This window comes from Filicampus tigris, chromosome 14, assembly GCF_054856515.1.
Source record: "Filicampus tigris isolate MCC_2025a chromosome 14, RoL_Ftig_1.0, whole genome shotgun sequence".
NCBI lineage: Eukaryota > Metazoa > Chordata > Actinopteri > Syngnathiformes > Syngnathidae > Filicampus > Filicampus tigris.
In genome coordinates, this window is record NC_141230.1 from 23,185,756 (window position 1) to 23,209,268 (window position 23,513).

A 23,513-nucleotide genomic window follows, 5' to 3' on the forward strand; every position below is an offset into this window, starting at 1 on the left:
TGATGTAGACTGTAAATATATATGCAGGGCTGGCGTCAAGAGATGAATACTGCACCTTGATTTACGAGTGCCCCAAATGATGAGTTTTGGAGTTATGAGCTGTCACTTGATGGATTTTCCTTTTTATTTTTTTGCTTTGTAAGACAATACTACGCTCACAAACGGCACTTTGCCTCCAGGTGTCTCACCCATGAACCCGTATTCTCACTATTTTTAGACTCTCATAACAATCAGACCCTCCTGTCGTGTCCCCAGAATCAATCCGTAATCCGCAATGGAACGGAGATTAACTGCCGAAGCGGTCCAGATTGAGAATATTGAGTCTGATAGTTGTGAGTGAGAGTTCCTCTCTTTTATTTCTACGAAGAGCGACTAGTGCAACATTTTCTGGTTTGACTTTGTTGTTTTATTTCTTAGATGATGGACAGAAATAAGAAATGTTTGCATTTTTGTTTTGTTTTACTGCATCCAGGTGTTGACGCTCCCAAATCCTTCAAGGTCTGAAGGTCAAGGCTTTCATTTGTTGTGTGGAAACCTGCCTCACATCCAGTCAAAGTAGTCAGTCCGATTGCTCAGACTTCAGGAATTCTTCTGTCCTTCCTTGTCTCCAGGTACTAAGTGGCCAATATTTCAGAACACTGGCGAGACAGAGAGCTTCTGTTACAACGGGGGAACTCACTCAACCCTCACCAAAATCTGATGAGTCCTACAGAAAATTGTCGCATTTAGTCGGGAGTCACCGCTATGCGCCCCGACTTTAGAGACCGCCGTCTTCGTCGCTGAACGGGATACATTCAACAAAAGTCAAGACACAACATGCGTCCCTCCCTCGCCACCGCCGTCCTCCCAGCCAGGACCCGCGGCCACAACGCGCCCAATTTGGCCGTGGGGGGCCGCGAGCACCTCTCGGCCCCCCGGAGGCGCAGCCCCAACCTTCGGCACACCCTCAGCCCGGAGAACCTCCGCAGCCTGGCCGAGAGGGGCGGGGCCTCGCTGGATGCCGTCTCCATGGTGGGCGGGCCCGTCGGCCTTCCCCGCGCCAACAGCGACACCGACCTGGTGAGCTCGCAGACCAGGTCCTCGCTGACCGCGTCCACCCTGGACTTCACGCTGAACCGGGGCCAGACCCTCGTCATATCTTGGGACATCAAGGAGGAAGTGGACGCCACCGACTGGATTGGCCTGTACCATATCGGTAAGACGATGAATCAATGATTGTTTTGAAGGGGAACGTATTGTCACCGAATGAAGCGTTGGCTTGAGGACTCAATTGCAAGGAGGCAGGATGTACTCAGAAGCAAAAAGAACAAAACAAACAAGGTATTTGCATCATCAAAAACACAAAATTAACAAAAGTAAAAAATAACAAGTGTAGCTTAGTGAAGAAGAGTAGCCATTGTTGTTTTCAATGATGGTGTTTTTTTCCTTTTTTTTCTTTTTTTTACGATGGTGGTTCGCTCATGGTCACACAAGAAAGTGGGAAAATGAAGTGGAAGTGAAAAATCAAAGTTTAACAACAAGATATGGGGATATGTGTCATCAAGCTGCGACCATTACCCTCTTTATTTTTCCTCGGGTATTCCAGGGAAGTACACGTTTGTATCGTGCACACGGAAACGCAAGGGAAGGCGATTAGAGATCCAGCCGCTCTGGGAACCGGTAATGAAAGTTACTTAAACTCCGCCCACGAAAGGCCCAAACGCCAAGTAACTTGGGCGGCTACAGTGAAACGCGTCTCCGTATAAACGGTGGGGGGCGGGAGGGGGTCAAAGACGTCAAGTAAGCTAGCAACTGACAAGACAAAAGGAACACCTGGACAAAACACAAGCGGTGGAGGGAGCTGACTGGTAAACGGACGATAACGGGTTGACCGGCACAGGTGGACACAAAAAACGAAAAACGAAACAGACGTAAAAAGTTTAGTGAAAACATGATAAAACTCATATCTTGTCCAAATCAACCCAAACCTCGATCATGACACGTGTTACTGAAAAGGGCCTTTTTAATGGCTACTTGGGTCTCTCGATGGACAATCGCGAGGCCCTCATTGGGCCCATGGATGAGCAGAGATGATGCCAACTGACTTGTGGCCAATATCTACGTCAGTGGCAGTCAACAGTTGGATTCCAATGGACAAATACAAACACCAAGGTCAGTTCATTATTTCTCAAATATCTTGGTGAAAGCAATTAAAAACACAGACATGCAAAGAAGTAGGAGGATGCCAGTGGACAAGAAGGGATGCTAGCTGCGATGCTAACTGGGCTAGCTTATTTTTTCCCCAGTTGCTATGGAGATCTCTGCTTACAGGGAGGAACGAGTGAGTGCTGAACAAGGCTATCGGTCTCTCAATCTCTCTGACGGGGCTGAAAAGTAATACTCGAGTAATAGTGTCCAACAGGCACTTTTGTTATCCAGACTCCACACTCCACTCCAAAAGTATTGGAACAGTGAGGCTGAGTCCTTTACAGACAAAGCTCTGGGTTCACTTTCAGATTTTCAGCCTGTCAAGACGTTGACGCTTGCGCTCAAAGTGTAACCAACGTGAAAAACCTGCTAGCTGAAAGCAAAACGTTCTGTAGGCACTGGCTGAGAGAGATAGGAAAGAAGGAAAACATCAGGTGCCATCGGGTCACTTGATATCGATTGTATGGCTGCAGGACTTCATTACCTACGCCAAGGTCTTAACACCCGACTGCTTTTCTTGACTAAGCAGACATTCAATGATGCCTTTGCTTCGTCATTGATCTGAGCATTAACTATGTCAGCAGGTTCAACTGTTGCAACTGTTGCTCGGTTTGAGTATCCATCACTTAAGAATTAGACAGACAGACAGACAGATACTGGAGATAGATAGATTGGTTTGTGTGGGAAAAGCAGGCCCTAAGGAATAAAATGAATATGTTTCATATAAATCTGAGCAAAATTGATGGAGTTAGGATGGCTTAAAGTACCCTACCAAGAGAAGTTTTCAAATGTAGATTTTGGAGAAAATGGGTTTTCAAAATCTGGAACATTAAACAAATTAAAACTCCTTAGTTAGCATACCTTGGACTTGGCATATATTTGATTGAATTGTTTTACCTTTTTACGTCATACATTTTATGGACTTACATGCATGGCAGCTCATTTAGAGGCGTACGAGCTTGTGTGTATTCCAAGCTACTGGGAAAAATAGCTATTTTTTAAACTTGAGTGAACATGGACTGTTTTTTGTTTTTTACTGTCCCTGGAATGTCATCATGCCAGGGACCAAATGGTCTCAGCTTGTGTTCTGGTCTCCCGTTATTCTCCAGATGAGACCAGTCCATCAAACGTGTGGGACTGTAAAAACCGAGGCGTGAACGGCACCCAGAAGGGTCAGATCGTTTGGAGGCTGGAGACGGGGCCCTACTTCATGGAACGTGAGTAACTCAGACCAGGCCCAGTTGCACCAATCGAGACATCATTTCTGTGGACTTGTCTGTCATAACATCACATATAAAAAAGAAGTACGCCCTTTGAACACCAAGTCAGACATTTTGAGTTCAAGCTTTCATTGCGGGCGAATTCCACGGTTTGCTCTTTGGCGAGTGCCTAGTCGGGGACTCACCCAAATTCACCAAAAGCAGAAAAGGAATAAAGGGGGTACAAGCCTGTTCAACACTGCTCGCAGCTCAATTTTTTTTGCTACGTCTTGTGACAGCGGAGACCAGGATCTGTTTCAAGTACTACCACGGAGTGAGCGGAGCCCTGAGAGCAACGACCCCCTGCATCACTGTGAAGAATACAGCTGTCCTGGTGTGTGAACCCATAGCTCCCCACCCCCCCCCCCCGCCAACCTCATTTTCAGAAGTTCCCAATTACTCAGCCCAATTGCAAGTATAACCATTATTTTCATTCCTCGTGACATTTTAGGTTGAGGGTCTTGCTGAGCAGGTGGGGGTCGAACATCCTCGGAAACTGATAAGCTTCACGTTAACAGGTGGGTTGACATGTTTTCACAGGTTTCAGTACTGTGCACCCCCAAACAGATAACCATGTGGGGATACGATGACTGTACAGTACATGCCCCCAAACTGCACTCGAAGTGTTGAATTTTTCAGGTTAGGGACGGTCACCTCGACAGACAACTACTGAGCGTGCTACATACATTTTCTAAGATATGCTACTTGATGTGTGCTCACAGATCTGCGTGCCACTGGCCTGAAGAAAGGCATGTTCTTCCATCCGGATCCGTACCTGAAGATGTCCATCCACCCCGGGAAGAGGAGTGTCTTTCCTGTGTTCAGCCACCACGGACAGGAACGTCGCTCGGCCATCATTGCCAACACCGTCAACCCGGTTTGGCATGGAGAGGTCACTATGATATCCCCCGATCTCATCCCTAAACAAACCCTACACCACCACCACAACACTAACTCTAAAACCAAACCTTCCGTTCATTATAATAATCAAAGGATAATGTAACGATTGCCCTAAAGCCTAACGTCTAATTTAACCAATACCCCAACCCTATTCCTTGACTCCTAAACCCTAAATCGACACCCTAGCCCTAACACGCAAATCCTTTCCCCAATCCTTAAACGTAGCCCTGAACCTCAATGCCTTAACCCTAAATCCCCTATTCTTCCCTCAAGCATCATCCTAACCCCAAAACCCCAACCCTTCAGTTCAGTTACAATAAGGAAACTCTAACCCCAACCCCTTACTCCTAAACCCTAACTCTAACCTTAACCCCTCAACCCACTAATCCTAGCTCATACCTTTGACCCAAAACCCTTGGTTCAGGTCATCATAACTCCATAAGTGTACACTGACCCTGCCTTCAAACCCGACCAGTAAGCCGTCAGTTCAGTTCATCGCAATACCATAACCCCCTACGCAACCTTCTATTCCTAAACCTAATCCCACCCCCAACTCCACTCATAACCCAAGTCCCATGTGTTTCTCTTTCCAGAAATATACATTTGTAGCGCTGATGACAGACATTCTGTACATTGAGGTGAAGGACAAATTTGCTAAAAGTCGACCCATCATCAAGCGCTTCCTTGGCCAGTTGACCATCCCCGTGCAGCGGCTTATTGAGAAAATACCTGGGTAGGTAATCATCTACCAAATGTGGTAGTACTGCACTTCAAAGTAATAATGACATATAATATCGTATACAGATAAATGCTACGTTTTTCTGTGTCTCAGAGTCCAGCCGGTGACTTTTCCCCTGTGCCGACGCCTACCCACGGAACACGTCAGCGGACAGCTGCAGTTCAAAGTGGAACTCACCTCAACTGGACCTGATGGTAAGGCATTCGGGGCCAAAACACAATGTGAATAGCAACACAAAAAATATCCCCAAAGCCCCATTTGTGTGCAGCGTAACAGCTAAATGCAGCTTCACCATGTTTACCTTGAACTCTGAGCTCTGCTAATTGACCCAAGAGCCCTACAGGGCTTATATTCAATCAGCATTTCATTCATTTATTCAGGACCCAAACCATTCAGTGATTTATAGAGCAGTAGTAAAATTTGAAAATCAATCACAGCTAATTGGGAGCCAGTGTATAAAGCCTTTAGGACTGGAGTCATATGTTCCAATCTCTTTGTTCTGGTAAGAACCCGAGCTACAGCGTTCTGAATCAGCTGCAGCTGTTTGATGCTCTTTGGAGGGAGACTAGTACGAAGACCGTTACAGTAATCTACTGGCGTCTACAGTCTACTGGAGATGAAAGCATGGATGGATTCTCTTGGTCTCCTTGGAGCATGAAACCCTCCAGCCTGGATATGTTTTTCAGCTGGTAAAAGGCACGTTTTAGTGATTGATTTTATATTACTGCTGAAAGTCAGGTCTGAGTCTATCAGCACCCCAAGATTTCAGACTTGGTCTTTGGTTTCTAAAGACAGTGACTCCAGGTGTTTTCTAACAGCAATCCTCTTTCTTTATTGCTTAAAACAATTACATCTGTTTTGTTTTGGTTTAGCTGAAGGAAATTTTGGTTCATCCAGTTGTTTATTTGTTCTCGACAGTGACACAATAAACTGATTGAACTGGTGTCATTTGGGGATATTGATATATATACATATATAAAATATATAGCTGTGTGTCATCTGCATAACTGTGATAGCCGACATTGGTGTTCTGAAGCATTTGACCCAAAGGTAACATATACAGACTGAACATAAGGGGCACAAGTACTGACCCTTGAGGAACACCACATGTCATGGCCATCCGATCTGATGCCTAAAACTTCCAATGGTCACAAAGTAACTACTTTGTTACTCTAGGTAGGACCTAAACCATGTTAGGACTGTTCCCTTTAATCCCACCCAACAGTGTGTTATGATCAATCGGATCAAATGCTGCACTGAGATCCAATAAGACTAGCATTGACACCACCTTATATCATTTAGTACTTTGATAAGAGCTATATTAATAGTCTTAGTTGTAAATGTACCACAATTGCTGATCCCACACCCTTGAAAATAGATTGCTCACAGGTTGTGTTCCTCCTGCCCAGGTGCCTCTCCAGATTCCATCATTGGCCTTTCAACCTTCAACGGGGCTCCAGGGACGCCTTCAGATGACGAGGACCTTCCTCACCACCTCCCAGGAGTGGTTTCGGCAGGGCCCTCTCCCACTGGATCGCAAAATTCTCAAGGTATCTGGGAAGGTGGAGCAGCAGCGGCAGCCTACCCAGAAAAGGAGTTGATACTCGTCAGAGCCGGGGCGAGGTTTTTGGATCGGCACGAGTTGCTCCAAAGGTCTCTCAGCGAGGGCCTGGATGCTATCGAGGCCCCCAAGGGTCCCGGGGAAAGGCCGTTGGGTGCAGCCTCGCCAAAACTTCGCTCCAGCTTCCCCACGCACACGCGGCTCAGCGCCATGTTGCACATCGACTCTGACGAGGATGATGAGCGGTCGGCGTTCGGAGAAATGCCTCCCATGCTGCTTTCTCCACTGCTACTTAACGGAGACCCTCCGGATATTAGTGGTCCAGATGAAGATGTGCCGTCTCCTGAGCTGCAACTGGTTCCAGGGCAACCTGGGGACGAAGAACCAGAGGCGGGCACTCAAGACACAGCCCAAGTGTCCCCCAAGGTGGAGGCCAGTCAGGAAAAGGACGACATTCTGGAGGTAGAGGTCTTCTCCGAGGCGGAGGAAGCTCCGTTCACAGAGGCCGCGTCCCACAATGCTTTGCCAGAGGGCGGGGAGGCCCCCGAGGTGGGAAGAGGACCAACCGATGAGCCTTCTTCAGAGGTGGACACGTGCTCCATGGCCACAGCCCCGCAGACGGTCCTGTCTTCGTCAGATAGTTGTCCAATCACATTGACCGCAGCTGTGGTGAGTTTATTGTCATCTTTGAACCCAGTCATCACTTTTGCTTTCAATGTTCTTCACACAAATTTGGTAGCTCAGCTTAGTTGAAACTGCACGTTATGGACTCTTCAGTGATGCAAAGTGCTTTGTGCATTGTGCTTTAGTTGAAAGTTAGAAACATCAGCTCCTTGCACCAGTTTCACCAGTCAACATGAAATTGGATGGACATGCCCTTCCTAACAGGACGCAATAAAAAAGTCTTAAGGACCCATGCCCGATACTGAACTATTTGATTTTGAAGCCGCTATTTGGACTAATTTCAAGCTCAAATGAGACTCAATTGAACGCAGATATCCCCGGCAGGTTGACGCTAAATTGCCAAGCTACATTAATTAATTTTGATGGAGTATGGCTTCAAAGGCTCTCACCCAATCTGGAATTCGCCTCTTCAATTCCAGGCAAGGGTTAATGAGACTTTTTGTGCATCCTCTTATGATAGGCATATCCTCCCAATTTTGTGTTGATTCGTGAAACTGGTGTCTGGCGATGAATTTTTTTATAAAGTTCCTCACAAAGTATAAGTCCTGAAATTCTCCTAAAATATCTGGTTCAACCCAAAATGGCCAACTTCCAGTACAATATCGGACAGGGGTCATTGGGTACCCCTACTACGTCATTTTCTCCCCCCTTGTGATAACATTGTAGGAAGCAGAGGAAGGGGCTGATGCAGCCATCGATCCTGGGGGAGGTACGATTGATGGCAGCCCACCGTCCAGTCCGCCTGTAGAAGGCGGGCTAGTTTGTCCCGAGACCGAAGCAGAAGCAGCCTCGGCTCTGGAATCCGAGGAGATAGGCGTGAGGAAGCTGAGTCTGCAGCCTGCGGGCAGCATGGCCGAAGAACCGGACGGCGATGAGTCTAAGGCGCATGAGGAGACGGGCTCTGCAGAGTCTGAGCAAGTTACCACAGAAACAGATGGAGAGGAAGGTATGGCGAGGTCTGTTTACTTTTTCTTTGCATCTAAAACCACAGTCACGCTAAACACTAGCCCCGAACGTCACGTTAGCACTCAAATGAAGCTGACTATGTCGGGAACAAGAGCTGTACTGAAACAAAATCCTCACTTTATAGACTTGGTCTGTTGGTCTGTACCCAGGTGCGCCTGTCAACGGTCACCCTGTTCGTTCACTACCATCTGTACGGCATGATATTCACCGTTACCAACGAGTGGATGAGCCCCTGCCACCGAGTAAGTCTTTGTGTCTTTCTACCGGGGATGCCTGCTGCTGATTGAGAAAATTCTCCAGTCATATTTTATTAACTCAACCAGTCTAAAATGGTCCACTTTTTGCACCCAACAAACTCCTTTGCTGGCTAGGCAGTGTGTATTTGTATCATTTTGGGGGTTCCTCCCTTCAGTCTCTTCAGGTAAAATTCTGTAGGGTTCAAGTCTGGGTATTGACTTGGTCACTCTACAACCTTCCACAAAGATTGAACAAAGCAAGGTTTTAAGGGCAGTCTGTTTTGGGACATTACCTTGCTGTGTGGTGAAGGGTGTGGTGAAGGGTATCCTAATTGGTTTGGTTGCATCTTCTAGTGCACTTTTGTTCATGAAGTCTTCAGTGAACTGTAGCTTATAAGACCTCCTTTTGGAAGTCGTCGTCGCAAGTCGTGATGTTGATGTTGAACACAGTCTTGCTTGTGTGCTCTCAGACTGGGAGGCCCGTATCGACAGTCACGGCAGGATCTTTTTTGTGGACCATGTGAACAGGACCACGACGTGGCAGAGGCCTACTGGACCCCCTGCCCCACAGGGCTTGACCCGGTCCAACTCCATTCAGCAGATGGAGCAACTCAACCGCAGGTGAGAGTTGACAAGAATGTGTGAGTGTACAGCAAGTGGCGTCATGGTTTCAGGTCCCCGCACCAAAAAAGGCTCAAAATTAATCATATTTCCGTCATTATGTAGAGATCATTTTTTGAGAATTTATGACAAAAAAAGAAAACCCTAGGATTGGAGCCCCTCTTGGATGTGACTTGCTCATCCATTCAACTTGTAAGTTCTTTGATATGTTCTGCCTGTGTCTTACTAAGAATCCAAATGTTGTCTCCCAGTGCTCATAGACATTCCTTGTAAGGATGCTCCACAGATTCTCCATAGAAATAATAATTTAATGAGGAATTTCAATTTTTTTTCTCACAAATGCAAGTAAATAGCTCAGACTTGACATTGTGTGTGTGTGTTTGGTTACTGTATTTTTTCTCCAATCAGATACCAGAGCATCAGAAGGACCATAACCAACAGTGATAGAGCAGAGGAAGGCACTGCTGACCTGCTCCCTGAACCAGAAGCTGAACTAATTCCTCACTCCATTTCCGGTCCGTTTGACCACACCTATGACCGGTTGACATTCTGCGCACGACCATCACGTAACACGTCTTTGTTTTTTGTTTTCTCCTAGAATACAGACGAGACAGTGTCGTGGGTCACTCGAGCAGTCGATCCCGTCTGTCGCTGCTGCTCCAGTCGCCCAGCGCCAAGTTCCTGTGCAGTCCCGACTTCTTTACTGTGCTGCATTCTAACCCCGTCAGTGTCGCCTGCCGCTTGGCGATCATGTTTAGTTAACCAACATGCTAAATATCATCATGTCCTTGGTCATGACTTTGCAAGTCAGCTAAACGGGGGCCTATTTGAACAAATCCCCTTCTCGGACTTCTTTATAGTCTGAGCCCTAGAATTTTGGTGCATGTCGATGCCCAATAATAGGGATGAAATCAGCAGACTTAGATCCGTGGTACTGTACACTTCAGCTCCGCGGGGGTAAAAATAGCATCAAACGCATGCGAGTGAGGCTTAAAAGCTGAAACTTTCTAACCTTGCATCTCTCTCTCTTCTCCAGAGTGCCTACCGCATGTTTACGAGCAACACCTGCCTGAAGCATATGATCAGCAAGGTGCGGCGAGACGCTCACTACTTTGAGCGCTACCAGCACAACCGAGACCTGGTCACCTTCCTCAACATGTTCTCCAACAAGCAGCTGGAGCTTCCTCGGGGATGGGAAATGAAACACGACCAAACCGGGAAGGTGAGAGGCAGCCATTTTAAGCAATATAACAAGGACCCTGGACTGACCTTTCCTGCTTGTTTTCGCACACGTCCCCTCCTAAAGTATTGCAACTAAATGCTCTACAATAGGGCTAGGGAACTCCGGTTCCTCGAGAGCCATATCCTGCCTGATTTAGATCCCTCCCTACTACAACACACCTGACTCAAACGATCAGGATCGTTTCAGACTGTTACCGAGCATGCTGATGAGCTGATCATTTGAATCAAATGTGTTGTAGTAGGGAGAGGTCCAAAACAGGCAGGATCTGGCTCTGGAGGAACCGGCGTTCCCTTCCCCAGCTCAACAAGGTTTCAGTCTGGAATGTGTCATGGCTAACCTTCCTACTTCTTGCCCCTGGTTGAACTTCTTTGCCATTATGTTTTAGGTTATTACCTTGCTGCTAGTTTTGAGGGGGTAGTCCATTTGTGGGGTTTAGGCCTGGAGATTTGCTTAGCCATGTCTAAAACCTTCCAATTCTTGCGGGCGTCTTTATCATCTTGCTGTTTGTTTTGCAGTGTTCCTCTCTTCAATCTCCTCTTCAGCAGTTAAAATACATGCTCTATAGTGTGTAAGTCTGGCATGTGACTTGACCTGTGTAAAAGCTTTCACTTCTGTCCCCTTCAAGAACTCCTTTGTTGTTTTGGGTCATTATCTGTCTGCTTATTTTCGAGTGGTGACTCCCCTAGATCAGGTCAAATGCTGCTCTATAGTCTTTGGGCCTGGAGATTGACTTGGCCAGTCTACTACCTTCCACTTCTTGCCGCTGATGAAATCTTTTTTTATTTTGGCATCGTGACTCACTGCCTACTGGTCCTCTAGAGGGGAACACAACATTTTGTGACCAAAGGTTTACTCAAACAGTCATTGCAAAAATGAGCTCATACTGCAGTTGTTGTTGAAGTGTGGTGTCAGTTTTTCTCTGATGAGACATTTCTTAAACGCTTTTCCCCGGGTGCTCTGGCTTCCTCCCAGATTCCAAAAACCAATTAGTTCATCATGACAGGACTCATCATTCCGATGCTTTTGGAGGTTGGCAGTGTGGGAGGCGAGCACCGAACGGACGCATGGCGCCACTAAAAGTGTTTGCGTCTCACCCCCTCAGCCCTTCTTTGTGGATCACAACTGTCGCTCCACAACCTTCATCGACCCACGGCTGCCTCTCCAGAGCTCTCGCTCCACCGGGCTGCTGGCCCACCGCCAGCACCTGAGCCGCCAACGCAGCCACAGCGCCGGCGAGGTGAGACACCGCACGTTACCGCAGCGACGGCCTCGTGGCCCGGAGGCCGCTGCGTCGTGCCAGTCGGCCGCGCACTTCGGGACCGCAGCCAGATTGTCCTCGACTAACGAGTCGGCTCTCCTGCTGATGTTGTTTGTTAACAGTCGTGCGCCCGACGTATGAGTTTAATTCATTCCTTGACCACACTCATGTCTCAAGTCATCGTTTTGGATTGAAATGAACGGAAATGGCATTAATCCGTTCCAGTCTCCCAAAATCAAAACAAAACATTTTTGTCGTGTGTTTTTTTACTGAGGAAAAACAGCACTTTATAGTTGAGCCACCGGCAATCTCACGTTTCAAAGCAAAACAATTGTCGGATCGTCAGCTCGTATCTCGAAAAATCGTTAGTGGGGTCACTCGTGCCTCAAGACCAGTCGAGGGCGTAGCCCAGCGCTACGATGGAACAAAATGCGTGCGCATGGGTGTCAGAACTTGGATGCGACCCGAACCTCCGGCGGCTCCTTTTGCTGCAGGTTGCCGATGACTCTCGGCAAAGCAACCCGCCCGCTGTGCCGCGACCTTCCAGCACCTTCAGCGGGTCCACTCGCTCCAGCCAGTACCACGACGTGGTGCCCGTGGGTACGTGGGCAGAAAAACAGCACGCCGGGCCACGGCCGAGCGCGTTTGACCTAATCACCCGCTTGTCTTATTGTCATCGTGCAGCGTACAACGACAAGATTGTGGCCTTCCTGAGACAGCCCAACGTCTTTGAGGTACTGCAGGAAAGACAACCGGAGCTCGCCAGGAACAACTCACTCAAGTAAATCCAGCTGTCTCGTCATCATCATCGTCGTTGTCGTCATCATCATCATCATCCATCTTTGATTAAGTGGCGGAATCCTGAATGTGTTTGCAGGGAGAAGGTGCAGTTCATCCGCAGCGAGGGCGCCATCGGGCTGGCGCGTCTCTCCGGGGACGCCGACCTTGTCATGCTGCTCAGGTCAGTCCTGTGCACTTTTGACCCTTGCCTCATGTACATCTACCTGACAGGACCTCATATACTTTTTTCATGTACGAGTAGTTACAAAATCCTTTTTTATTTCAAATTTAATTTGGTTGAATTGAATTAAAACCCTTTCACCCTTTGCCTAAAAGAGTTAGGCAAACCAAACAAACAAACTGCCGTGTGGAGCTTTTGTGATCTGACAGTGTGCGACTAATCCATGTGATTGGTTTTGGCAGATTTTACTCGTGGATAATCTGTATTGGCAGCATACACACACACACCCACACACACGCACACAGTATATGTATATATCTGATTCTGTACACCTATTTGATTTTTTTTCCCTCCACAGCTTATTCGAAGAGGAGGTGATGTCGTACGTGCCACCTTTGCTCCACCCAAATTACAGCTTGTCCTCATCTCCTCAGAGTTCCCCGGGTGAGACAATACTTAGCATACTAGTAATACTATTAATACTGAACATTTTCTGAATCGACCACTCGTTTTCTTCCAAAATGTTTCCGCACTTCTGCCGAGGGCTGAACGATTATGATTATGGCAAATAATCTCATTGCAATTTTTTTCCCCATAAAATTGTTTTCAAGGTTCTTTTCTAATGATTTTTCAACAATTCATCTTTATTACAACAAACAACATCAGATCTGTTATGCATTATAGAATACTGAGGTAAAGGCAAATGAAGCATTAATTCATATGAAAGACAGTTTATCTACTACAATTAGAGGTAAAACTTAATTCTAATTCTGTAGATTATAATTCTGTTCATAAACAATAATGTAAACAAATCAGTAGCGTTAGGTCACAGTTATAAACCCAGGAAAATCTTGAAAATCGATCCATGAGATTGGGAATTGATATTGGATCAACCAATTTTAAATCGAATTAAATCAAAATATCCTTCTTTAAACCCTGCCCTAATTAATAGTATTAATACTTAGTAGCAGCGTGGCCCGGATGGCATTTCTGTGGACTTTTGACCGTATTGTTTTTCTCTATGTTTTTCTCTATGTTTTTCTCTGTTAGGCACCCAACGAGCCAACGCGCGTGCTCCAGCGCCCTACAAGCGAGATTTTGAGGCTAAACTGAGGAACTTCTATCGGAAACTGGAGACTAAAGGATATGGACAGGGACCCGGCAAAGTCAAGTATGTGGAAATTTACATTCAAAGAGAATTTGAATGAAGCGAAAAAGATATTTAAATCATATTGTTGGGAGGAATATTAATTGAATAGATTTTCCCCCCTTTATGACATAAGTATTAGTTATGGAGGACCAAAACTGTCAAAAAATAATAAAAATAAATAAATACAATTTCATATATATATATATATATATATATATATATATATATATATATATATATATATATATATGTATATATATATATATATATATATGGAAATAAACACAAGAAGAATATATATATATATATATATATATATATATATATATATATATATATATATATATATATATATATATATATATATATATGTACAATATATTTTGTAAATACATAAATACGGTTTGGCCCTTCATAGTAGCAAAGTAAGTAAAGTAAGGTAAACTACAATTGTCAAATGACTGTTTGACCTTACATTCAGCAATACCAAAATAAATTAAAATTTAAGATAAAAGTTCATATATGGTATTAAATTGACAAAGATGAAAAGGAAGGACATTTTGGCTATAACTTCAGTTAGTTTGGGCCATTTTCATATCGGTGTACTGTTGTAGTTTCAGTACGTTTTTGTTTTTTCTAAGCTTTTTCGTTTCTATTTGATTTGGCAAACGACAAAGGTTTTTCAATTGTCTTTTGAGCCGTGTCCGTTTTTTCCCCGTTAACTCTAACAACCTTCGTGCGTGTGCGCTCAGGCTCATCATACGGCGGGACCACCTCCTGGAGGACGCCTTCAACCAAATCATGTGCTACTCCCGCAAAGACCTGCAGAGGAGTAAACTTTACGTCAGCTTCGTCGGCGAGGACGGGTGAGAGGCATGAATGGCGGTTTCATCGCACGCGGTCCGGCGGAAATGAAAGTCGGTGACGTCATGATGCGATTCTTTGGCGGGGGCAGGCTGGACTACAGCGGTCCGTCCAGAGAGTTCTTCTTCCTGGTGTCCAGAGAGCTTTTCAACCCTTACTACGGCCTGTTTGAATATTCGGCCAACGACACGTACACCGTCCAAATCAGCCCCATGTCGGCCTTTGTGGATAATCACCACGAATGGTGAGTTGGGCGCTGAGGTTTACCAAGTGTTCATTGCGGCTGATGGAAACGCCTGTGTTTGCCGTCCCAAGGTTTCGTTTTAGCGGCCGCATTCTGGGACTGGCTCTGGTTCATCAATATCTGCTGGATGCCTTCTTTACTCGTCCTTTCTACAAGGGGCTGCTACGCATGTAAGGACGCCTATATCCCACGTCAGTATTTACACGTCAAGAAATGGCACCTGCACAACTTGTAAGGTTTACGGGAGTTTTTGTTTGAAATTACGCAAGATTGGGCGTAGTTGCTATTTGTTGTTATTTATTTGACTCTTGATTAACCTGTGCGGGATTCTCCCTCATCTTTGGAAACTAAGAGGGAATTTGCTGGAGTCTTATTTTTGACGCGCATGTCTTTTTGGGGCTTTACGGACAACAACAACGGTAGACTTCTTTCAGCTTGTACAACTTCAAGGCTTTTAATGGGAGCCTGATTTGAACTTTTGTGGCATTATCAGGAGTTTTATTTCAACACAAGTTTTTAAGAGTCGTCTTATTTTAACCTTTGCAACTTTTAAGGTTTTTACAGTCGTCTGCACAAGATTGTCTTATTTGAACCCGCACAACATTTGGTTAGTCTAAATTCAACCGGTACCTCTTTAGAGGAACTTGTTTAATTTCAATTTGAACAGCTTTTGGGGATTTACCATAATCTTTTTTTATTCAGATTAATCTCATTTTAAGATAGCCAACTTTTGCCAATTTTGTGGAAATCAAATTTTTAGGGGATTTACGCAAATTGTATTTTCAACTGCACAACATCTCTGGGATTTACGGTAGTCTAATTTCATTTTGCGCAACTCTGTGGAATTTACACTATTTAATTTTGACCAGTTCATGATGTACAGGATTTGGGGTAACTGCATTTTAACCTACCCAGTTTTTGGGTTGATGGTAGTCCAACAAAAAACACGGTGCGACTTTTAGACGATTTGCAATGGTGTCATTTTAACTTTTGAGGGCTTTACGCTTGTCTTCTTGTAGCCTTGCAACTTTTGATGGTATTTACAGTAGTCTTACTTGAACGTGCTCGACCTGTGGGATGTTTACGAAGGTTTGCTTACTTACTTCTGCAGACCATGTGATCTGAGTGACCTGGAGTTCCTGGATGAGGAGTTCCACCAGAGCCTGCAGTGGATGAAGGACAACGACATCGAGGATATGCTGGACCTCACTTTCACCGTCAACGAGGAGGTCTTTGGACAGGTACACACATCACATGAGGCTCAACGGCTGACTATTATGAATCTCCTGAAAGTTGCATAGCTTGAATTCAACCGACTGGAAAACCCCAAAATTGTGCAGGTTAAGACTTCTGTAAATCCAGCAAACGTTGTGCAGGTTCAAATAAAATGATCATAAACCCCACTAAAAGTTGCCACGGTGAAAATATAACTGCCCGTAAATGTCGTATTGGTTGTGCCGGATCAAATTTGAAAACGACTGTAAATTCACCAAAAGTTGCCCGAGTTCAGATATAACGACTACGGTACTCTAAATCCTCCCAAAGTGGGTACGTGAAGTCTGTTCAAGTGCTCGCGTGACGTTGCAGATCACCGAGCGAGAGCTGAAGCCGGGCGGGGCCGGCATCCCCGTGTCGGAGAAGAACAAGAAGGAGTACATCGAGCGCATGGTCAAGTGGCGAATCGAGAGGGGCGTGGCTCAGCAGACCGAGAGCCTGGTCCGAGGCTTCTACGAGGTACGACCCGCTTCAAATCGGGCACAAAATTCACCACGTCCAAATTGCAACTTTGGCCGCAAGTCCAACAGAACGCTGGAGTGAAGGAGGCTTTGAAAAAACTTGCCGCACACGTCCTTCGAGACACCACAATTTCTTTGTCTTGAAATCGGAGGAACACATCGAAGTAAGTGTGCGCTTCCTGCCGTGAGATGGCGCCAGCAAAGTTTACAAACTGTGGGCTTGTGAAGCCCTAAGAGATGTTTTTGGCACTTTCTTTTCTAACGCTAACCCTATGGAAATACATTTGACTTGACGTCCTGCATTTCAGCAATTCACTGAATTCTTCAGCGTTCACATTTGGTACTTGTCATGATTTGTGCTGCGCTTGGTGTCGTTCAGGTGGTGGACGTGCGACTGGTGTCGGTGTTCGACGCCAGAGAGCTGGAGCTGGTGATCGCCGGCACGGCCGAGATCGACCTGGCGGACTGGAGGAACAACACCGAGTACAGAGGAGGTCAGTCGATCAGGACGGAATGTGTTCACTTTCGTACGGGAATGAAGAAAGCTGAACTACGCACGTTCGTCTTGCTGCAGCTTTTTGATTTTCTAAATTTGATGGCAAAAAAGGTCCGGTTGGGCAAGGAATGGAACGTGCGCGCGCGCGCGCGCGTCTGGCCGAAGAACCGCCAGAAGCAAGCACGCGAGTCTGTTTCAGCGTGACGCTCTTTTAATGGAGACATCGACGGACGTATAGAAGACGAACGGCCATTAAACAATAAATGGCACGCAAAAAGCCAACCCTGACCAACAGATGAAGAGACTGGGACGAAAGCTTATTTGTTATTCCTCTGACTCATGCTCCGCCATCCTCCTCCCTCCTCCCTCCTCCCTCCTCCCTCCTCCCTCCCGCAGGTTACCATGACAACCACATAGTGATACGCTGGTTCTGGGCAGCTGTGGAGCGGTTCAACAATGAGCAGAGGCTGCGACTACTGCAGGTATGGCACGTGGACCTGCACATGCGCACGTGCTGCCACCGCCTGGCCGTGAGGCTGTACTGCCTTTGAAAAAAAGTCGGGTAATGATTGTAAAATCCGGGATGGCATGCTCGCTGGCGGCGGCAGCACGTCATCACCGAGCCATGAAAAGTCAGCCGTGTCCACCACGTGTTCCCTTTCAAATGTCCCGTGTGCAGTTTGTGACGGGCACGTCCAGCATCCCCTATGAGGGCTTCGCCTCGCTTCGTGGAAGTAACGGACCCCGCAGGTTCTGTGTGGAGAAATGGGGCAAAATCACCTCCTTACCCAGGTAGGATCACACACTCTCAACACGACATGATGTCATCACAAGGGGGTGTGGGAAAATGTCTCCAAGATGGACTAATGCACAAAGCTGAACAGGAAGTCGGCCATTTTGGTTTCAGGCAGAAGGCAATTTACTGAAAGCAGCCTCAAATGAGAGCAGGTCTGCTGGACAGATGGGCAGAAGGTTCCCCCAATCGTAACCTTTATCCCCGTCTCATGCCAGCGAAGCATAGCGTCAAACTTTCTCACTCACTGGCATCACCTACATTCATTTTTTTTTTTTTTTTTTTTTAAATTAGCCCGAGTCACAACTTCCACCAATGGCTACGATACCAATGGACACATTTATTCGCATGTATTGCCTGATCGGAATACACACACCGTTCGGAATGTTCTGAGCTGATCCAGCCCGTTCCGATCAAGATTTTATTCCAAACGAGAGAGGTCGTTTATGTCTGTTGTTCATCCGATTGCCGTGCATGAAAACACTTATTTCAGAGCAAACCGTCTTTACAGCGCATGCCTGTGAGGTCAGTATATGCGTTTCTGTTATTCCCGGAAGCTAGTAGAAGCGGAACGAGCCAAAGACACGGCAGGTGCAAGCGTGAACTTGTCGACGCGCAAATAAATACTAACGTGTAAAGTCGAAATGGACGCAGCCATGTTTTGTTGACGCAGAACTTGCTACAGCTTCTTCTTCTACTACTACTACTCCCGGTATATTTGCTTAATCTGCGCATGTCAAAACAATCGAAAGTGTGATGCATGAACAGGCAAGTCCTAATCGAATCAATATTTTTAGTGTCCATAAAGACCTGTGCATCCGATCATGATTTTAATCCAAACTCTGATTGGATTAAAGCAATTTTGTCCGTGTAAATGTAGCCCCCAATCGTCCCCGACACCACTTTCACCAATACATAATGTGAACACTTGGCAGTATCCTGGTTGAACTGTCTGCAGGGCCCAAACATGTACACCCCCCGCCCCCCAACAACTTGCGTCTACCTGTATGTTCTCCAGAGCGCACACTTGCTTCAATCGGCTGGACCTGCCGCCCTACCCGTCCTTCTCCATGCTCTACGAGAAACTGGTGACAGCCGTGGAGGAGACCAGCACCTTCGGTTTGGAGTGACCCCGCCCCCGAAGACATCCCTCCCACCCCAACGGAGAGGGCAAAACCCCGCAAAGTGATTTTCAAAAGCGGCAGGCTGATACTTGACTTGAGCGAGCCGCTCGCACGCGTGTGCTTTATCTGTTCGGTCGGTTGACTGGATTCCCCCTTTGTCCTCGTGCACCTTAAAGCCAGACAATGAAGAAGCCTCCCTGGACCTCAAAACTGTGTGTGCTGAATTCATGCTCGATTCCCCTTTCCAGCATGGCGCAAGCACCTTGTAGACATTTGTCGTCACTGAGAAACACACGTTTGCTTCGGGACTCAATGTGTGCGCTTTGTAACCCTCCTGTTATGTCTCGCCGCCTCTCTGCTTTTCAGACGGGTTCAAGTTAAACTCAGCAGTTTTTGCCGCCCGGTGACTAAGCAACGCCCACTCGGTTGTGCCCCCTCCAAAGTTACAATCCTCCCACCCCCAATCACCACCTCCACTGCTTGATATGAAGTTGGGTGGGTGTGTCTGTCATAGCAGGGCACACGCAAAAGTCTCAAAGGCCCATGAGCAAATTCCTCAAAGTCGGACGTTTTTTTACGATCTGACATAGCGTTGGACGTTATTGGAAAAGTTTAAGAAAAAAAAAAAGATCAGACCCAGGAAGCAGCTTTATAGATTGACACAAAATTGGGCAAAGACATCCATCATAACAAGACGCACAAAACAGTCGAAGGCCCCATGTCCAAAATTGAACAGGACATGAGTCAGCCATTTTGGTTTGAAGCAGCCAGGAGTTGGGGACGCATTCTAGGGCTTGTACTTTGTTGGAAAGTTTGAAGAAAATCATCCCTTGACTTGGCTTTCACCGACCGACACGGAATCGGGTGGATCTGTTGACCGTAATAGGAAAAGTCTCAAGGACCCATGGCAAGTCGGCCATTTTAGTCACATTTCACATTTCTCGTCAATTCCGGGCATCATCCTTTGTTAGAGACTTTAAACGACAACAAACGAATCGGCCCCGGACAAACTGTTTCACCGAAGGAAATAAAATTCAGCGCATGTGTCCATCATAGGAGGACGCATGAAAAGGTTCGGAGTATGCATGCCTGAAACGGGACGAGAAGTCTGCCATTGCGGTTTGAAGCGGCGATTTGAAGCAAATTCCAGGGCTCGTATGCTCCTAGGACAACGAGACAATTGCCCCAACCTTTATTTCTTTTCTTTTCGTTTGCAACGATAAGCGTTTAATCTCCACTTGACATAGCAGGAGGGTTACATCAGGCGTCGCGCAAAATCAGTATCGCAGTCCCGACTTTAGCCGTGACTGCTTTCACATGGGGCGCTCAAGATGGCCGCTTTGACTCCTGCGGACACGCCGTCCTCAAGGTTCCCAAAAAGTCACACGCGGACGCTCCGCTGCACGGATATGTTTACTGGCCCGACGCACCTCTCAGTCCCCGTGGAAATTTCGAATCAAAACTCTTGCATGAGTGGCTTTGCAAAGACAGGTGACGCCTGCTCAAAGGTATGCACAGGAAGACGTGAATGTATTCCAAATGGGCCTGAATGTACGTATGAATCTCAAGCCATGAGCGGACGCTCACGCACGTGCGAAGCCCCCTGCAGTTGGACGGGACTGCTGCCCATGGCCGACGGGATTTCACAACTTTTCACTAGTTCAAAGTTCTTCCGTTCAAAGCACCGTCTCGGTTTGTTAGCGGGTCGCCGTTTGGAGGATATGCAAGGAAAAGGAATGCAATCGAATGGGTGGAAAACTTTTGTACTTTATTAGGCTCGCTTGATCGTATTGAGGATTGCGTGCCTCCCTCGTCCGACACACCTGATCAAATGATCAGCGCGGTTCATCCGGCTTGTGAAAAGCTCGCTGCTGAGCTGACCGTTTCAATCGGGTGCGTTGGAGGAGGGAGACATCTGATAGCGGCTGGATAGGGGCTCTCGAGGGCCGGACTCGGGCCCCCCGATGTCGACATTGCGCTAGAAGCACCGTCCTGCTCAGAGCCGGCTGGTGTCACATGATCCAGCGCGGGGGAAAACAAAACCCGTCCAATCCAGCAACTTGCTGAGGTACGACTTGTGTGACTTCTAAATCCACGCCACTCACTACTTTTGCCTTGACAGCATGCGATAAAAGAGACTGTTGCGTACACCACTAAAAGCCCTTTCCCGCCATCTGACACTTCCTTCCCAACACAGATAATCTCGTTTTTTGGGGGGGATAAGGAGGTGCATGCAAAACGAAACCTTAGTGTACAAACAAGTGTTGTGGAGCTAGAGCGGCTGAGGCTAGCGTAGCGCTAGATAACTCGTGTGTACGCGTGCGTGCCGCGAGATGCCGAGGCAAGACTTTTATATCCCATCTTGCATGTGAGTGGTTCTTGGTCGGCTCTGTGAGCTGCGCTGGGGGCCGTAAAACCCGTGACGGCATTGTGCTCTAGCTTGTTATTGCATGCTCAACTGTTGCAAGACACTTGACCGTCCTTACTAGCTTTTTCTGCATGAGGATATTGTTACCAGACAAAAAAAAACAAAAAACGAGATGAAGGCGATGAATTGTTGTTATTTTTCATAGTGGAAATCATGGTCGTGAGCCCCTCGTGCTTTACCTGCTCATACCTGAGGGTTGAAACTACCGTAAGAAGGAGTGCTACATAGGTGGTCCACATAAGTCACTTTGAATGAGCTCTGGGAATGTGCAATGTAGTTTGAATGTGTCTAGTACGGCATGTTACCCCAAACCGCCACTTTCCACGCGCGTCCCACCTAGTCATAGGTCGATGGTTACGGTTCATCGCCGGTGAGCTGGCGATGAACCAATAGGGCTGTTTTGACAAAAAAATTACAAAAACACATGTATGTGGACAATGTGTGCGGTCATCAAGTTTGTCTCTTATTTGTATATAACTGTAATTGTACAGCATATCTGTCCCGTTGTGTGTATAAATATATATTTTGCACTGAATGTACCAAAAGAGCTCCAGACGTCGAGCGTTTGTCGGGTCTGCTTTCATTTCAAATCCTGCCCACACCGTACACCGCTTCACATTTGAAAGGAGGTGCGCATGCAGACGTCCTCAAGATTCCTGTAAGTAGCCATTAGCTACAAGCTAAAAAGTCAACACATTTGGATACATGGTACAGTCAAATTTACACTCAAAATAATTCAATTGAGAAATAAAATATACAGAGAAAAAATACTGGTACATTACGGATTTTGTTTGGCTATTATTTCAATGTCACTCTTTTTTTTTCTATTTCATCTTCCTGTTTTCAGATTCCATGCAGTATTATTCTTTTCAAATGAATGGCAGTGTTTTGGCATGCAATTGCTTAGTAGCCCCAGAAGCCACTTTGCTTTAGGAATGTAAAATTTGGTAGGCATGTCTACTATGACAAGACCTACCAAAAAGTCTCAGGAAGCTCTGCCCGAAAACTCACAGGATGTTTGTCATTTAGCTTGAAGTGATCATTTTAGAGTCAATTTGGTTATGTCCAGGGGTCCTTCAAAGACTTCATCTCCTAGATTTTGCCCAGTTGCTACCAAATTTGAACCTTTTGTACCAGACGGGTAAAGAAAAGCTAAATTGCGAAACATTTGACTTAGCGTCATTGCATGTGGGTGCAGCACTAGTGAAGCTTGATGACTTGACAAAAACAAACAAACAAACAGGAAACTAATAACTTAGATGGGCACAGGCGTGCCAGGGCCTGTTCATCGATGCTTGCAGCTAAAAATGTATTTTTTAATATTATTGCTGTTGCTTTTGCATTACGTGAAATGTTTTCATTTCCAAAAAAGCAAATCAATTGAATATTTGCATAAAAAGGTGCTTTTGACTGGTTGATTCTTAATCTATGTTGTTCCATTGTCAAATGACAATCAAAAATCAAAAACTGAAAAAGTGACTAATTATTTTTGGTGCTTTGTTACATGAAACGCGGCTGTTGGGCGGGGGATGCTGGATTTTTTTTAAAAATGCATAGACAGTATTTAATGTTAGGCTCATATCAAATATAGGAAACGTTAAAACGGGACTGAGTTTGATTTTAATTGGTCGGCTTTAGATGACCCAAGTTTGCGATGAACATTAGAATACATTAGGGACATGGCCGCTAAGACAATAATCAATAAATGCATTAAAGTTTCTTTAATCTTTCCATCTCCTTATTGAGCTAAACAAGAACACCACAGGCACAACTATAAAACGGTCACTTTATTCAGGCATCTTGCAGTCACATTCATTAGAGATGAAATTTAAGATTAAAATAATAAGACATAACAAATACTGTACCGACATCAAAATAATCTTGTTAGCTTGCCACTTGAAAACGTAAAAGACAATTAATACACATTATTAATTCATTGTAGATATATTACTGTCTAACTTACCTGTGTTTTTTAAAGATTTAAAACGCTCAAATATGATTTCATGCTTTTGTTTGTCCTCATTTTCGAGTTTATTTCCGCCTCGGTTTCAAATGAAAGCCGC

At 45.9% G+C, this 23,513-nt stretch overlaps 1 protein-coding gene across 1 annotated transcript in view; it reads left to right on the forward strand.

The window, feature by feature from the left end:
* Positions 1-22,860, forward strand: part of hecw2a (HECT, C2 and WW domain containing E3 ubiquitin protein ligase 2a) — a 24,436-nt gene extending 1,576 nt beyond the window's left edge. Inside the window, exons 2-30 of the mRNA XM_086050903.1 lie at positions 612-1,195; positions 3,297-3,404; positions 3,686-3,780; positions 3,898-3,964; positions 4,169-4,338; positions 4,940-5,079; positions 5,179-5,279; positions 6,495-7,315; positions 7,997-8,276; positions 8,446-8,538; positions 9,003-9,153; positions 9,562-9,668; positions 9,752-9,876; positions 10,190-10,375; positions 11,499-11,633; positions 12,149-12,254; positions 12,339-12,435; positions 12,532-12,615; positions 12,974-13,059; positions 13,666-13,786; positions 14,518-14,631; positions 14,721-14,873; positions 14,945-15,043; positions 15,985-16,114; positions 16,461-16,607; positions 16,989-17,103; positions 17,502-17,587; positions 17,785-17,897; positions 18,917-22,860. Coding sequence (XP_085907029.1) covers positions 817-1,195; positions 3,297-3,404; positions 3,686-3,780; positions 3,898-3,964; positions 4,169-4,338; positions 4,940-5,079; positions 5,179-5,279; positions 6,495-7,315; positions 7,997-8,276; positions 8,446-8,538; positions 9,003-9,153; positions 9,562-9,668; positions 9,752-9,876; positions 10,190-10,375; positions 11,499-11,633; positions 12,149-12,254; positions 12,339-12,435; positions 12,532-12,615; positions 12,974-13,059; positions 13,666-13,786; positions 14,518-14,631; positions 14,721-14,873; positions 14,945-15,043; positions 15,985-16,114; positions 16,461-16,607; positions 16,989-17,103; positions 17,502-17,587; positions 17,785-17,897; positions 18,917-19,028 — 4,521 coding nt within the window. The 5' untranslated portion in view covers positions 612-816 and the 3' untranslated portion in view covers positions 19,029-22,860. The remainder of the gene's footprint in view (positions 1-611; positions 1,196-3,296; positions 3,405-3,685; positions 3,781-3,897; positions 3,965-4,168; positions 4,339-4,939; positions 5,080-5,178; positions 5,280-6,494; positions 7,316-7,996; positions 8,277-8,445; positions 8,539-9,002; positions 9,154-9,561; positions 9,669-9,751; positions 9,877-10,189; positions 10,376-11,498; positions 11,634-12,148; positions 12,255-12,338; positions 12,436-12,531; positions 12,616-12,973; positions 13,060-13,665; positions 13,787-14,517; positions 14,632-14,720; positions 14,874-14,944; positions 15,044-15,984; positions 16,115-16,460; positions 16,608-16,988; positions 17,104-17,501; positions 17,588-17,784; positions 17,898-18,916) is intronic.
* The last annotated feature ends 653 nt before the right edge of the window (positions 22,861-23,513 follow it).